The sequence below is a fragment of the Gossypium hirsutum genome, chromosome D07 (assembly GCF_007990345.1).
Source record: "Gossypium hirsutum isolate 1008001.06 chromosome D07, Gossypium_hirsutum_v2.1, whole genome shotgun sequence".
Lineage (NCBI taxonomy): Eukaryota > Viridiplantae > Streptophyta > Magnoliopsida > Malvales > Malvaceae > Gossypium > Gossypium hirsutum.
The window spans coordinates 51,636,211-51,650,700 of NC_053443.1; the positions used below are offsets into that span (position 1 = coordinate 51,636,211).

At 32.3% G+C, this 14,490-nt stretch overlaps 1 protein-coding gene across 1 annotated transcript; it reads right to left on the reverse strand.

The window, feature by feature from the left end:
• Positions 1 to 5,602: 5,602 nt before the first annotated feature.
• On the reverse strand, positions 5,603 to 7,627 carry LOC107955033 (F-box protein At3g07870). The gene is made up of 2 exons (XM_041097811.1): positions 7,213 to 7,627; positions 5,603 to 7,099 (listed from the first exon to the last, which is right to left on the reverse strand). The coding sequence occupies exon 2, from the start codon at positions 7,038 to 7,040 to the stop codon at positions 5,766 to 5,768; it is 1,275 nt and encodes a 424-aa protein (XP_040953745.1). The 5' UTR covers positions 7,041 to 7,099; positions 7,213 to 7,627; the 3' UTR covers positions 5,603 to 5,765.
• Between the last annotated feature and the right edge of the window lie 6,863 nt (positions 7,628 to 14,490).

The window sequence follows — 14,490 nt, forward strand, 5'->3', positions numbered from 1 at the left end:
TAAAAAAGGTATTAATGTAATTAATGGATATTTTATTAAACCAATTTTTTCGAAAAGTACATGTATACTGTAAATCCCCAAAATTTCTAATTTCATTATTGTGAAAATATGACACAAATATCTATCAGCTTTAGTGGTTATGTGTTCTGGGAGTGTTTGGGAGGTCCCAAGTTCAAGCCTTCACTTGGGCAAATTTTGGTATTTTGAATGAATTAGGCCTTACTCTTGTTTAGTAGGCTTTTATTTGATTGTTGGGTAAATTACATCAGAATGAGTCTTGTGTTTGAATCCCTATGAAGACAAGGGTATTATTTTTTGCTCAGATTTCGAGATAGAGTTGTGTAATAGGGGGATTCTGAGTAGTGGTTGTGTAATGGGAATTAGGGGAGAAGATTAAGGGATTTTGGTGGTTATTGGGATTTTATTTTATTGTTTTCCCATAACCGAATTTTGACTCTTTTCTAAAAAAAAATTCTGCTGTCTATTCTTCTCCCTCTCCTCTTGCCGAAATTCTTTGAGTTTTTCCATCTTTCTCTTCTTTTTCTTCTTCTTGATTTTTCCCTAATCCATTTATTTTCCTTCGTTTTCGCACGCGATTAGTGCTCGCTTAGTTTCGGTAAGTGTTTCTCTTCGTTTCTATCATCAATCTCTTAACGACTGAAGTGGTAATGCTTTTTCTCTGCGATTTGGGCGTTGGGGGAGGCTCAGACTGGTAAATTCAGTGTTCTCGTCTTAACAATAGTTAAACGGAGGGTTATTGTTGGTAGTAAGTTGGGTTTCTATTTGTTCTTAGTTGTCAATTCACCTGTAAATCCATCAAATTGATATTTAGTATCTTGATTATAGGCTTTGGAGAGCTCGGAGACTGTTTTAGCATCAAACAAAACCAATTGTGTACCCGAAACGCAAAAAAAAAAGGATTCGGCGAAAAGCTGAAATTGCTTACTGTTTGGACAGCAACAGTAGGCTAACTTTGAAAAATCTCCATAAATTGTGGAAATCGAATTATAGGATGAAGAAAATATGGAATTAAAGCTTATTGAGACTAGTTTCTCATAGAAGAAACGGTGTAAGTAATGAAATTGTAAATCGTGAGGTATAATAAACTTTGTGAGACAAGGTCAAATTGAATTCGGGTTCCCCTGTTCTGACTTTGGAAAATCATAAAAAATTGGAGAAAAATAATTAGGGGTTAAAATTTACATGTTTAAATTATTAATGAGTCTCTTTTCAATATAAACAAATGAAAACATCATCAAAATTTTGTACTAAGAGATAATTAATTTTTAGCAAAGAAGAGACGAAGATGTCAGACAGCAGAACAGGGGTAAGTTTGAAGATTTTACTGTACTTATTGGCAGAACCAAAAATTATGAAAATTTTATGGTAGAAAGGTATTTGAGTCTAGTTTCAAAGACATCAAGAAGATCTTAATTCGGAATTCTGTAGCTCAAGATGTAAATAATTTAGTAACAGTGACTCAAGTAGACAGCTTTGAAGGAACATATAAGTAAATAGTGAAAACATATATGAATAATTAACTAGCACGAGTTATAATAAAAATGGATCACGTGGCCAAGACCAATTTGGGCTGAGTGGGCCACATGAGCGTGTCAGTCTATTTTTCTGAAAAGTTCTGTAAGGTTGCATAGGTCGCCCAAGTCGACTGTAGACCTACTGTAGGGTCGGTAAGCTTTACTTAGACCCTTATATGTGTGACATGTCTGTCTGATTTCTATACCGAGTATGACTTATTATATCTGAATGTATGTACTATTAATTGCATAATGGCATGACATATTTTGTATGTTGCATTGCATCGAGGTGGGTTGATGATATTTGGAGGAAGTGTCTAAAAGGCTATTAAGCTTGTTATCTGACAGCTCAGTTACAACCTTCTAATTATGTGCCGCATTTTGGTACAGCATGGTGTGTAGGGATGGGTGGGTTGATTTAATCCCCACATGGTGTGTAGGGTTGGACGGAGATGGTGTGTAGAGGCTGGTGGGTAGGATTTTGATTTACTGTATCTGCATTCTGTATCTGATATGGGCCAAGGCCCTAATGTATTCTGAGACTGTATCTGAATGGGCTAAGGCCCAAACTGATTCTGTGATGGGCACGTGCCCCAGACTGTATCTAACTGAATTCTGTTGATTATCTGTATGCATGTTTTCTGTGGGGATTACACATTGAGTTTGCGAAAACTCACCCTTTCTCTGTTTAATCTATACAAGTAATCCCCAGACTTGACGGGTCAGTGCAGCGAAGGACTCGACGGTGGCGACACATAAATTTTAGACTGTTTTCCATTAATGCCTAGAATTTGTTACTTATTTGGGGTTTTTGATGTATCTTCTGGACTATTGACTGGTTGGCTTTAAATTTGGGACTTTATTCTGGTTTTTTATGGATTTTTTTTAAAAACTGCAACTCCATAAAACACAGTTTTTTTTCTAAAAACTAAGGTTTTTCGTAAATAGAAATGATTTTCCCTAAATTAATTGGTTACAAAAGCTTCCGCTAAGAGACAAGTTTTAAAGCAAATCAACTAGTTTTTTTTTTCGAATTAAATAAAAGCTAACTTACTGTAACGGTTTTTAAACTCGACAATTTTGTCTTCAAATCCCTTTCCATGTGACATCGCCAGATTCGACCATAACGTCTAGGCCGGGTTGGGGTGTTACATATACTTAGACGAAAATACTACACTAAGGACATTAGATCCCAACAGTTTGATAAACTGAAAAATTATGTGCTGAAAAAATAAGTATTAAAAATTTAAGTACTAAATTTAAATTATAAAAATTGTTTGATATATTACTTAAAATTAATTACGGAATATAATTAGATTGTTTGATAAATATATATTGTAAATTATAAAAAAACTATATTTTACATTTTTATCCTTAGTTTTTAAACATTTGACCTTATTTTAAACAAAAATCAAATTTCAAACGTAAAATTTTTATCGGATGATATAATATTAAAATAAAAAATAAAATTGAATTAATTGAAAATATTTTCCATTAAGTGATAAGTAGCTTTTATCTACTTATCATTTTCTACACTTTATGGTAGAAAAACTACTATTTGTTTTCATTTTGAATTATTAACCATTTGTAAAAAATTAAATATAATTTCCAATGGATTTGATTTTTTTTCAACAATTTATCTAACAAGACCTTAGTCATTTTTCGTTCATGTATTTTTTGAATTTTAAAATTTCATTCTTAATCCAAACCGTTATCATAAAATTTGTAGGTTAAATTTTATTATTAGTCATGCAATATACGTGAGTTGTCGATTTAGTCAATATTCTCTAATTTGATTAATTTAGTCTTTATAATTTTTTAAATTTAAAATTTAAGTCTTGACTCAAACAATAACAATTAAATTCAATAACTAAGATGACGTGGCTTTTGTGAGTATTATGTGAGAATAGAAAACGAAAATGACATTTTCTACATGTGCCGTATGAGATTTTACAAGTTGAGGGAAAAGGTTACATTTGGATTAAAAAAATATTTTCTGTTTTTAGAAAATAATTATCACTCTCTAATTTTTGTAAAATTAATTATAATTTTTTAAAATATTTATATATTTGATGTACTTTTTAATTTTTTTTAGAATTAAGATTAAATTGAGAGAATTTGTAATGTTGAAGGTTAATTTTTTTAAAATTACAACTAAATTAATTTAATATGTAAAATTGAAGACTAAATTTAGTTATTATACTAATTTTTGAACTGTCACCTCACTCTTTGTCAATCACTTTAATAGAAATAAAATAATAAAAAAACTAATAAGGTCTAAATTCACAACTTATGCATAATACAAAGATTAATAACAAGACTTTGACTCCATGAATTTAATAACCATTGATTGGATTAGAACTAAAATTTTAAATTTTAAAAATTATAAAAATTAAAAATGAGTAAATTAAAGTATAATAATTAATCTGATGGAAAACCAGTAGCAAAATTTCAATTAGTTTTTATTCCCCTTTATCCACTGGTTCCTCTAAATACACAACAAAAAGAAAGTTGTATTTGGCAGCATTAAAATAACAAAAAGCACAAAACACAGAGTTGCACCATCAAGCTTTTAAAAATGAAAAAGTAAACACTAATTCCCCATTAAGGCTTTAACCAAAAACTACATCTTTCTCCCGTGCTTAGATTCATTAGATGTTAGGGTGAAGCCGAAAGGCTAAGAGAAAACTAAAAGGCAAAGCCTATACATATAAGCTGTCCAACTGGGGCCATGCGCAAGATTTATAGTCTGTGAAACAGATAGGGCGATAGGACGTTGGGTTTCATAATGGTGAGTTTCATTTCAGTGAGGTTAGGTTTCATCACACCTTCCTAGCAGCAGTGGTCCTCCAAATATATATTACTCCGAAATCCACACATGACATGACCTTTGAAAGCTTTGCACCAACAAGCTTTTCGTAACTTTTTGGTGCTTTTTTTTTTTTTGTAATAATAAACAAATAAGACCTTGTTTTCTTTTCTATGGTTCAACTTTCAATTTGAAAAACTATGCTTTAATGGTTGATCTTCAAATATGAAGTTAGAGTTTGGGTATTAAGTGGGATAGGTGAAGGTGACACACTGCCATTGTTTTGTCCGATATCCCCAAAGCATATTCTTCTTTCAAGCAGTCCTTCTGCTGGTCCAATGATTAGAATAATAGAAAGATAGTGTTTTTATTGATCTCACACTTTAATTCCCGATTTAAAGCAATGTAAACTATTGCAGCCTGCAAAGGGATGGGGAGAAATAGTATAAAAAAATTCAAAGTAAAACGGGAAATGATTGTTACTTTGAGAAGAATTCAACGGGGAAAGAGTCCCATTCTGAAGGGAATCTCTCATTTCTCTCAGCATGTGCCACTAGAAGACACATCATAGAGGCCCCCTTTGTGACTTTACTGCATTTCTTTTTTCAACTTTGGATCGCTGGAAAAAAATAAAAGCATGATCAGAGGACTTTTCTCTCTTTCCATTAAGTTGTTGAACCACCATCCTATTGCTCTTTAAGATCTTGAACCATTTAATGAAACTATAAATCTAAATTAATTGAACACTCTTCTTAAGAACTTTACCTTTGCTTTGGCTAGTAAATCCATTAAAGATTGCTGTACTCTTCGTCCTTCCCTTGAACAGTAAAGGACATTTCAGAGTCACAATTATTGGGTCATTGCAAGTTGTTGGTTATTATAATGCAGGTGAGTTAGGAGCTTGACAAAACCCTCTTCACATGCATAAAAACGGCAGTCCATTTTTGGTTTATTCTTCAAGGTTGAATTAGGTTTCATATCGTTGAATGCCTACTTATTTATTCCCAGTATCCCTAACTTTAATTACCTATACTATGGGTGGTTGGGTTCTTTTTATTTATTTTTAAACTTGGTCTTTGATATACAATTGTCAAAATCACTTTTGTTCATTTGTTTGGTAACGTTATCTTTCTAGTCAGCTTTGAAGGGATTGTTATCTAACTTTTACAAGAAAAAAGATAAAATTAAAATTAGGTAATGATTTATTTAAAATGGGGAAAAAAAAAAATCAAACTACTACATTTAAATAAGAAAGAAATTCACCATCTAAAATTTCCCAAATTTGGATTGTATATAATTAACAATACTCATAAAATGACAATGATATGTATCAAGCTAAATTGAGGAATTACAAAAACAAATTAACATTGGAATGCATAAACTTTTTTCTTTTATCTAAAACGAGATCAGCAAACTCACAATCAATGAAGGGTGTTAAGCCAATTCAAACTGCCTGTATGAACAACTGTTTGAAACCAATTAGGTAACCCATGAAATACAAGATCTCTGAATTTCCCTTTCTTTGGATCATAAGACACCAAAACCCTGTTCTTATACTCCAACAATACTTCCCCACTGTTTAGTAAACACAGAACTCGAACCACTTTCCCATTGGAACCAGTCTTCCATATCTTCAAAGGCCTATGTCGATCCAAATTCAGCTTCAAACACTTGGGCATGTATGCTCCAATGGTGAATTGTTTAACCCAAGATTCATTCACGTTATAACACTTCATAACCCATATCTCCAACTTCCCATAATTCCCATAAACAGCTGCAGCAAGACAACCACCTAAAACAGACAGATGAAAGTTACACCTATTTAAACCACCACAATCCGGTTTCGGGACTTCCCGGAATTGTTCATCCGCTAAGTCGAAGGAGATAAGACGGCGAGCCGGATGGTATCGTCTTGGCCTACTCACCCAATGAAGTCTTCCATTAACCAAAGCCTCCGAAGGCCGCCTTACGAATTGATATGATACTTTCCCTAGACTCCTCCACGAAGAGCTTCCTAGTGTGTAAATTTGAACATCTGATTGTGGATAGACAGTTCTTCGGGCACGACTGTAACTACTAGTATTCCTATAGTAAACTATCTTAACAACCTTGTATTCCTTGGTTTTGGGATGGAATCCGAATCCGAAAACGAGTTCTTGATCAGAGTATTGTCTAGATTTTGGTAGCTCTATACAATCCATGGTGAAAGGATTGTGAACATAAAGTGCATCGTTGTATAACGAGTCAGATAAGCATAATAAACCATTACAGGAACCTACAACATCAAATTCAGGCATGGTAGCTTGAAAAGGTACATATAACCTTTTTACCTTGTCTTTGTCTTGGTTGTGAGCTGATAAATCCAGGAAATAAAGCTGATTTCGTATGGGAAAATCACAGTGAAGGATGAGGCAGGGGTCGTTTCCATCAGCTTTCCATGAAAGATGCATATCGGCAAGAACAGGGTCTTGAGTTAAGGCACGCCATCGTTTGCATACGAACTTGAATTGCACCAAAGATGTGATGGGTAACCTCGAAAGTATGTCGACGATGATTTCGTTGGGAAGGGTTTCCATGGCTGTTGGCTGTGGTTGATGATGATGATGATGATCATCATCATCTTCAGTCTGGGTTTTCCTTCTTTTAGCACGTTTATCATCGTCCAAATCCATGGTTGAGAGATTCAGAGAACACATGGAGGGGGGGGTTACAAAATTGTGGGTTTGGAGATCAGGTTGAAGATAAACATGGTGGACTTGGATGGAATCAAGTTGCGGAAAAGAAAATAAAAAAGGTGAGACGAAACCGAAAGGAAATTAAATAATGTTTATTTGTAGAAATAAAAACCAATCTATTGAATGAACTCACTTGTAGAAAAGATAGACACGACGATCCACACCGTCCAATTAAGTATAAAATGACCAAAATGTGAAGGCAGAAAAAGCAAATTTTATGAATCAATTCCCATGTCATTGTAAAAGATTGGCCCTACAGATAGTGACCCTGCAACATTAAGTCTTGAATATTGGGAGCAAAAAAACAAAAAGAATAGCCATAAACAATATATATGCTTCTCATTCAAAAGACAGATGTGCCTCATTCTTTATATCTTTATGCATAGCATTGAATTAAAATTACAGGTGAAATATTTTGTTTGTAAAAAAGTTTAGGGGGATATATGAATGAAAAGTTGGATTGTAATTCTAGAGTTTGAAAGAAATTTAGCTTCCCGCAAGATTAGTAAACTGTTGTCAAAGTGATTTCAGTGAGTGCAAATTGCACTTTGCATTTGCATCTACGAGTACATTACTGTAGCAGTAACCACAGTGCCCATATTTTGTGGATCAGTCAAAACACATTTTCCAGGAAATACTGTGAACGTTGGCCACCAAGTTTACCTCCCCCTAGAAACAAAACAAAAAACCTCCCCAAGTCCCAACTACCGTTTCTGGAAAAAAAATTATTATTTTGGTTTTAAATTTTTAATATCTAGGTTCTAATCTTATGTTACGTAACTATCATGTGTGAGTCTTCAATCTCATCATGACATTTTATATGAACTTTGTTTGGATTATTTTAAATTTTCATCTTGTGATGCATTGTAATGATTTGTAACTATTTTATAATCATTCGAATATATATTTATATTTATGATTACATTGCATTAGTTATAATTTTTTTTATAGTAAAAGGTCATTCATAACTTGAAGTATCATGAATCACAAGACCATGCATAGAGGTGGGTAATTCAATCCAAGTGTGAGAGTATCCTCACGCTCTAAGCTCACACGGCTAAGACAATCCGCAACTCTATTGTCCGAATGGGCTATATAAGAAAAAAAAATATAAGATTGATGTACTAAATTATGGTCATTAATTTTTATCATAAATGTAATTGGATTTAATTATGCTTTCAATCCTTGTACTATTTGTACATTTAAAATTTAGTCTCTTTACTTTATTTCTAAATATTTAGTCTCCTTATTCTTTTGATTTAATAATTAAAATTCAATTGATAACATTAAAAAATATCGTTAAATTAGATATGTGACAATTTTAAAATAAAAAGAAATTTGCTCACATGGCCAATTTAAAGCCTCGTGGAAGTCCTGTAAGCACAAAAAGAAAAGTTTGCTTATCTTAATAATATTGAAGAACTTTACAACCTCATTCAAAAAAAAAATTACAATCATAGGTTCTATATTCTTATTTGTTCATTTGGTCTTCCACGCATGTAATTTTGACCAAATGAGTAAATATTTTATTTTTAAAATGTCATAGAATCCCATTTGACAGAATTTATTTGATAATGTTATCAATTGGATTTCATTTATCATAAGAATAAAGGGATTAAATTTCAAAGATAAAAAATAAAGAAATTAAATTTTATATGTGCAAAGAGTAACTTTGTTGGGGATAAACCTAGTTTAAGCAATGAACAAGTAAAATAACTAAGAAATTGAAAAGATCGAATACAAATATTTTATGTAGAAAAACCTCTTTAAAGAGGATAAAAAAACATAGGCAAAGATAATTTCACAAAAACAGTAAAAACGAAGAGTACAAAAGATGAGTATAAAACTAAACCATGAACCCCAAAATAAGAACCCTCAAAACATAAACACAAAATTCTCTGAAAGCTTGTAAAAGCTAATACCTAAATGTGTAATGGGTTATCTTTCTAGGGTGGAAAAAATGGGTCTATTTATAGGCTAAATTAATAGGTCAAACAATATTAAAATAACCTAAACTAATTAGAGTTTAAGTGGGAAACTAATATTAAAATAACCTAAACTAATTAGAGTTTAAGTGAGAAACTAAAAACATAGTTTAATTGGGAGAAATACCGAAAAATGAGAGATATAACTCCACAAATCTCCACATTGACTCGTATTTTCACAACACCTTCTTTGCCAAAGCCCGCCATGGGCTTATATCAAACTATGCAGGATATTAATTGTGTCAAAGTTTTGCTTAGAAGCTGGAAGTCCTCTAGTATTTTATTTGTGCACTGTCAAATCAAAACTGACCTGGGTCTAATTTCCTCAAATGTAGTGCCCTATCTTTTCAAAACCTGCATCCAAAAAAGAACCTCTCTTATACAAAATGGTCATTCCTTTTTCCCTCCTATGACCAAGTTGTCTCCACTTCAAATGAGTCGACTTAGACTCATTAATAAATGAAGGACGTCCTGTTTCATTGGTCACCGTTGATCCTTCCAGAATATAAAGACTGTCAATATTTTTACCTTTCATTAAAACAAGATACCCACAGGATACCTTAATTTCGTTTGACTTGATGTTAATTCTACAACCCTTCAAGTCCAAAATTCCCAAGGAGATGAGATTTTTTAGTCAGGCACATGCTTGACATCTGACCGTGTCCTAATTGTCCCGTCTTACATTTGGATTTGAACAGTAAAAATTTCAGTTACTTTATTGGGTGAACCATTCCCCATGTGCACAACTCCACCTTCAATAGAACTGTATGTGGAGAACCAGTCCCTGTTGGGACACATGTGGAAAGAACATCTCGAATCCAGGATCCACTTGGACGTAAGCTTAGAGCTTTCACTTGTTGGCACCAGTAAGAAATCATCACCCTTGTCATTAGCCGAATTAGCACCAACAAAATCTTCCTCGTTGCTCTCAGCAGCCCTTTTATTTCTCAGTTTGTAAAATCTGCCTTAACGTGACCTAACTTCTTACAATAGCGACATCTCTTTTCTAGCTTCTTTGATGCTTCCAAACCCGATGATTGCCTATCTGAACCGAACTCATTGTCGAGTTTGTCTTTACTTAACATATGACCCTTCACATCCTCGAATGAGAGATTAGCTCTACCATAAATCAAGGTCTCCCTAAAAGACTTGTATGAATGAGGTAAAGAGCACAATAATAGTGTAGCCTGATCTTCATCGTCAATCTGAACCTCAATATTTTTTAAATCATTCAAAAGAGTAATAAATTGACTGATGTAACCTTTAAGGTGCTTACTTTCATTCATGTAGAACGTGTATAGACGATGTTTCAACACCAATCGGTTAATCAGAGATTTTGTCGCGTAAAGGGTTTCTAACCTTTTTCATAAGGTGAATGTCGTTTTCTCCATCAAAGTCTCCTACAATATATCATTTGTTACACATAATTAAATGATGGATAAAACTTTTTTTTATCTAACATATCTCATTTTGATTTATCCATGTCTGTAGGCTTTTTCTCTATAAGGACCTTCTCAAGATTGTCCGAACTTGCCACATATTGAAATTTGCGATGCCATCGAACTTATCAATATCAAACCTTGTTGCTGCCATCTCTGAACAGGTTGATTGCAGAAATCGAACTAGCTTTTATACCAGTTTGTTCGGGATAAACTCAGTTTAAGCAACGAACAAGTAAAATAATGAAAAAATTGAAAAGATCGAACATAAATATTTTACGTGGAAAAACCTCTCCGAGGAAGATAAAAAACCACGTGCAAAGATAATTTCACTAAAACGACAAAAAAGAATAGTACAAAAGACAGAGATAAAACTAAACCTTGAAACCTGAAATAAGAACCCTCAAAATGTAAACATGAAATTCTCTAAAAGCTTGTAAAAGCTAATAATTAAATGTGTAATGGGTTATCTTTCTAGGATGGAAAAAAGGGTCTATTTATAGGCTAAATTCATAGGTCAAATAATATTAAAATAACCTACACTAATCAGCGTTTAAATGGGAAACTAAAAACAAAGTTTAACTAGGATAAGAAAAGCTGAAAAATGAGAGGCATAACTCCACAAACTCTACAAAAATAACAAAAAAGTAATGTACAATAACAAAGTTAAATCTACAATACAATTATGGATACTTAATTAGTTAAAATATGTTACTAGTAATGTACTCTTCATAAATTCAAAATTTAGTCCATGTACTTATATTTTTAAGAATGAGTCCCTCTACTTTTAAGATTTTAAAATTTAAGTCCAATTGTTAACAATGTTAAATTTGTTAGTGTGACATTTTGAAAAAAAATACTTACTTGGTAGCAACGTAACTAAAAAAATTGGCATTGTAATGAACATGAATTTAACAAAATAAATTTAACAATGTTAACGATTGAACCTAATTTTGAAAATAGAGAGACTAACTTTCTAGAAATAAAATTTTAGGGACTAAATTTGAAATTTATAAAGAATATATGGACTTATATATTTTAATTTATATAATTTTACATGTTACATCAATTTTATTTAATTCACTTTTTAAATTCAATCTTAAGTATAGTTAATTAATTTGCTAGTTAATTAATTATTCAGTTTAATTATTGAATTAATTAATCGGTTTAATGTTTGTAATGGCTGAAAATATTAAAATTGTTATAACTTTTAAAAAAATATATCATATGAGATCATAAAAAGGTAAAATTGAGTATTTATTAATATTCATGTCCATTTTACAATACTTGTTTGGGATTCATAGTTGTCCCTCCCAATAATATTGTTTTTAAGATTTGAACTTACGATCTTTTCTTACTAGTGTAATGTGTTTTACATTTGCATCCAATATTTATTAGTAAAAAATTGAATAATCTTTATATTAGTGCAAGTTAATTTGTTTAGCTTAGGATTTTAGTATTTTCAAGGTCAGATAGAGCCACGTAAGATGTTATTTGTGAAAAAAGATAAGCCCATGGGCTAATGAAATTTGTTCTAAACTCAAACCAAGCTTCACTGGCTACTGTCTTTAGACATATAATCTCTATTTAGAGGCTAGTTATTTTTTATACAATATTGGCTACTGTCTTTAACTTTGTAACACCCTAAACTCGGCCTAGACGTTATGGTCAAATCTAGAAATGCTATTGCAAATTCATTTGAAAACCCAGAATTCATTGGTTTTGAGAAGGTGTTGTTAGTTTTTGTTATGTGAAAATTTGATTTATTCGAGAACATATCTTTCTTAACCGATTTGTGAAACGGTTGTCTGTTTACATATTCTAAAATGTATAAGTCTGTAGTAGAAATCTTTAGCGCGTTAAATTTTGGAAAACACCATTTGTTGCATGAAAATTCACTATTTTGCAGGAAAATCGAGCGACGTCAATAAAAACAATTAATCAATTTTGAGCGAAAAAAAACGATATTAAAGTCCAAAACCAAAACAATCCCAAGTGTCCAAACAATCCAAAATTTAGAAAACAACTTAATTCCAAATTTAAATAAATCGAGCTCCCATCGCTTCAATCCGCTAAGTCTAAGGCTTACCTGAAAGTGACAGACAAACAGAGAATGAGTTTTTGAAACTCAATGTGTAACTTATTAAATCAGTATCACAGATTAAATTTTAGACATAACTCATAATAGAGTACATATAGAACATATATCACATATGGAAAAAGAATCAGATGCAAATTTATAATCCTACCCCTATTTGCTACACACCATCTCCAACCATCCCTACACACCATATAGGGTATTAAATACCCATCCAACCCCACATACCGCTTAGTGTCGGTATGACACTTTTCATAATATTTGCAACTTAGCTTCCATATCATTAGTGATTTATCGCTATTTACAGAAATATGTTTGGCTGAGCCACCAAATACGACAAGTTATTATACTGTCCACACTTCCTCCAAATACATAAATCTCATCCCAAATGCACATACAAAAATATCAATTGCCAGACATGTATATGTCATACATGTTCAATATCAAAATCAGGTCATACTTATCAAATATCAGGACATACATAACATTTTTCAATTCATACATAGCATATTACAAATTTTACTTATCTTATATAATTTCAACATGCGTATTTATATATAATTTTATGCTAATAAATGATCAAAATTCGTGTTTTATAGCTTAATTTATAACATACTGACCCTATGGAAGGCCTACGATTGATCCAAATGATGTTTACGGACTTAGAAAAAATTCAAAATTTTAGACCCATATGTCCATGTGGCCTACATGGCCCAATTGGCCTAGACTGTGTCTCACATAGTTCTGCACACGGCCTGTCATACGACCGTGTGGCATCGACGATCCACTTTTTCGGCTTTCACCGTTCGCTATTTTTTGGGTTTTTTCGTTACAAAACTAATCTGATTTCAATGCAAATGGAACCATATGACTTCCATAACCTAAAAATGTCATTTAACACGCTCAATCAATAATGACTATATGGACACCAAATCAAATGATCCAACAAAAACACCTACAATCGGCTTCCAAGAACCGTTAAAAACTTACGCTACGAAACGATGACCACCCGACGCTGAAGTGGCTGGAGTAAAACCAACGGCCTCGCGATTCTCTACTAACAACGCGTAAATGAAAACAATTATAATCATTACTAGCACCCGATTCCTCATCAAGATTCAATAATACTCCCGAACCCAACCTACTAAAACAAAATCACGATGTTACCTGATAAAACAACTACGACAAACCAACACCGAAAATCAATCAAACAGCAAGAGAGCGAGAAGCAAAGTCGTGAAGAGAGAATCAATATAAGACCAGAATGGCAGCCAAAAGAAAATAGAAAAAAAACATAAAAGATCAAGAATCAAAAGAAGAATAGAAAGGAACAAAATAGAACCGGTTGCAAAACAGGGTAAATGGCTGCATGAAAATGGGCTAATATTTGTTTGTCACAATTTCACTATACAAGCAAAATATAAAAGACATAAATACAAAAAATATAATAGTGAAATGTGAAATTAACTTTATTTATTTATTCATCATTCAAATAAATATGAAATAGTTACATATGTACTACAATATGGGCATATTTCCCAACAGTTCAAACACAAAACCAAAGGGTAAGCTAACACCTTACCATAAAACCAGCAAGCTCATTTTAACACAGATTGAACAAAAATAATATTTAAGTCACAAAGACCAATATAGGAGTAGGGACCAAAAATAACAAAATTTCTAAAAGCAAGATTCGAACCCAAGACCTCAAACACATACCCAAAGCACTTAACCACTAAAATATATACTTAGTTATGACAAATTTTATCAAATCAAAGATTAAATTTTTGGGGCGTTAAAACTCTCCCCCCTAAAAGAAATTTTGGCCTCTAAATTTACCTGATTCAAACAGATGTGGATATTACAGTCGAATCGAATCCTCAAGTTCC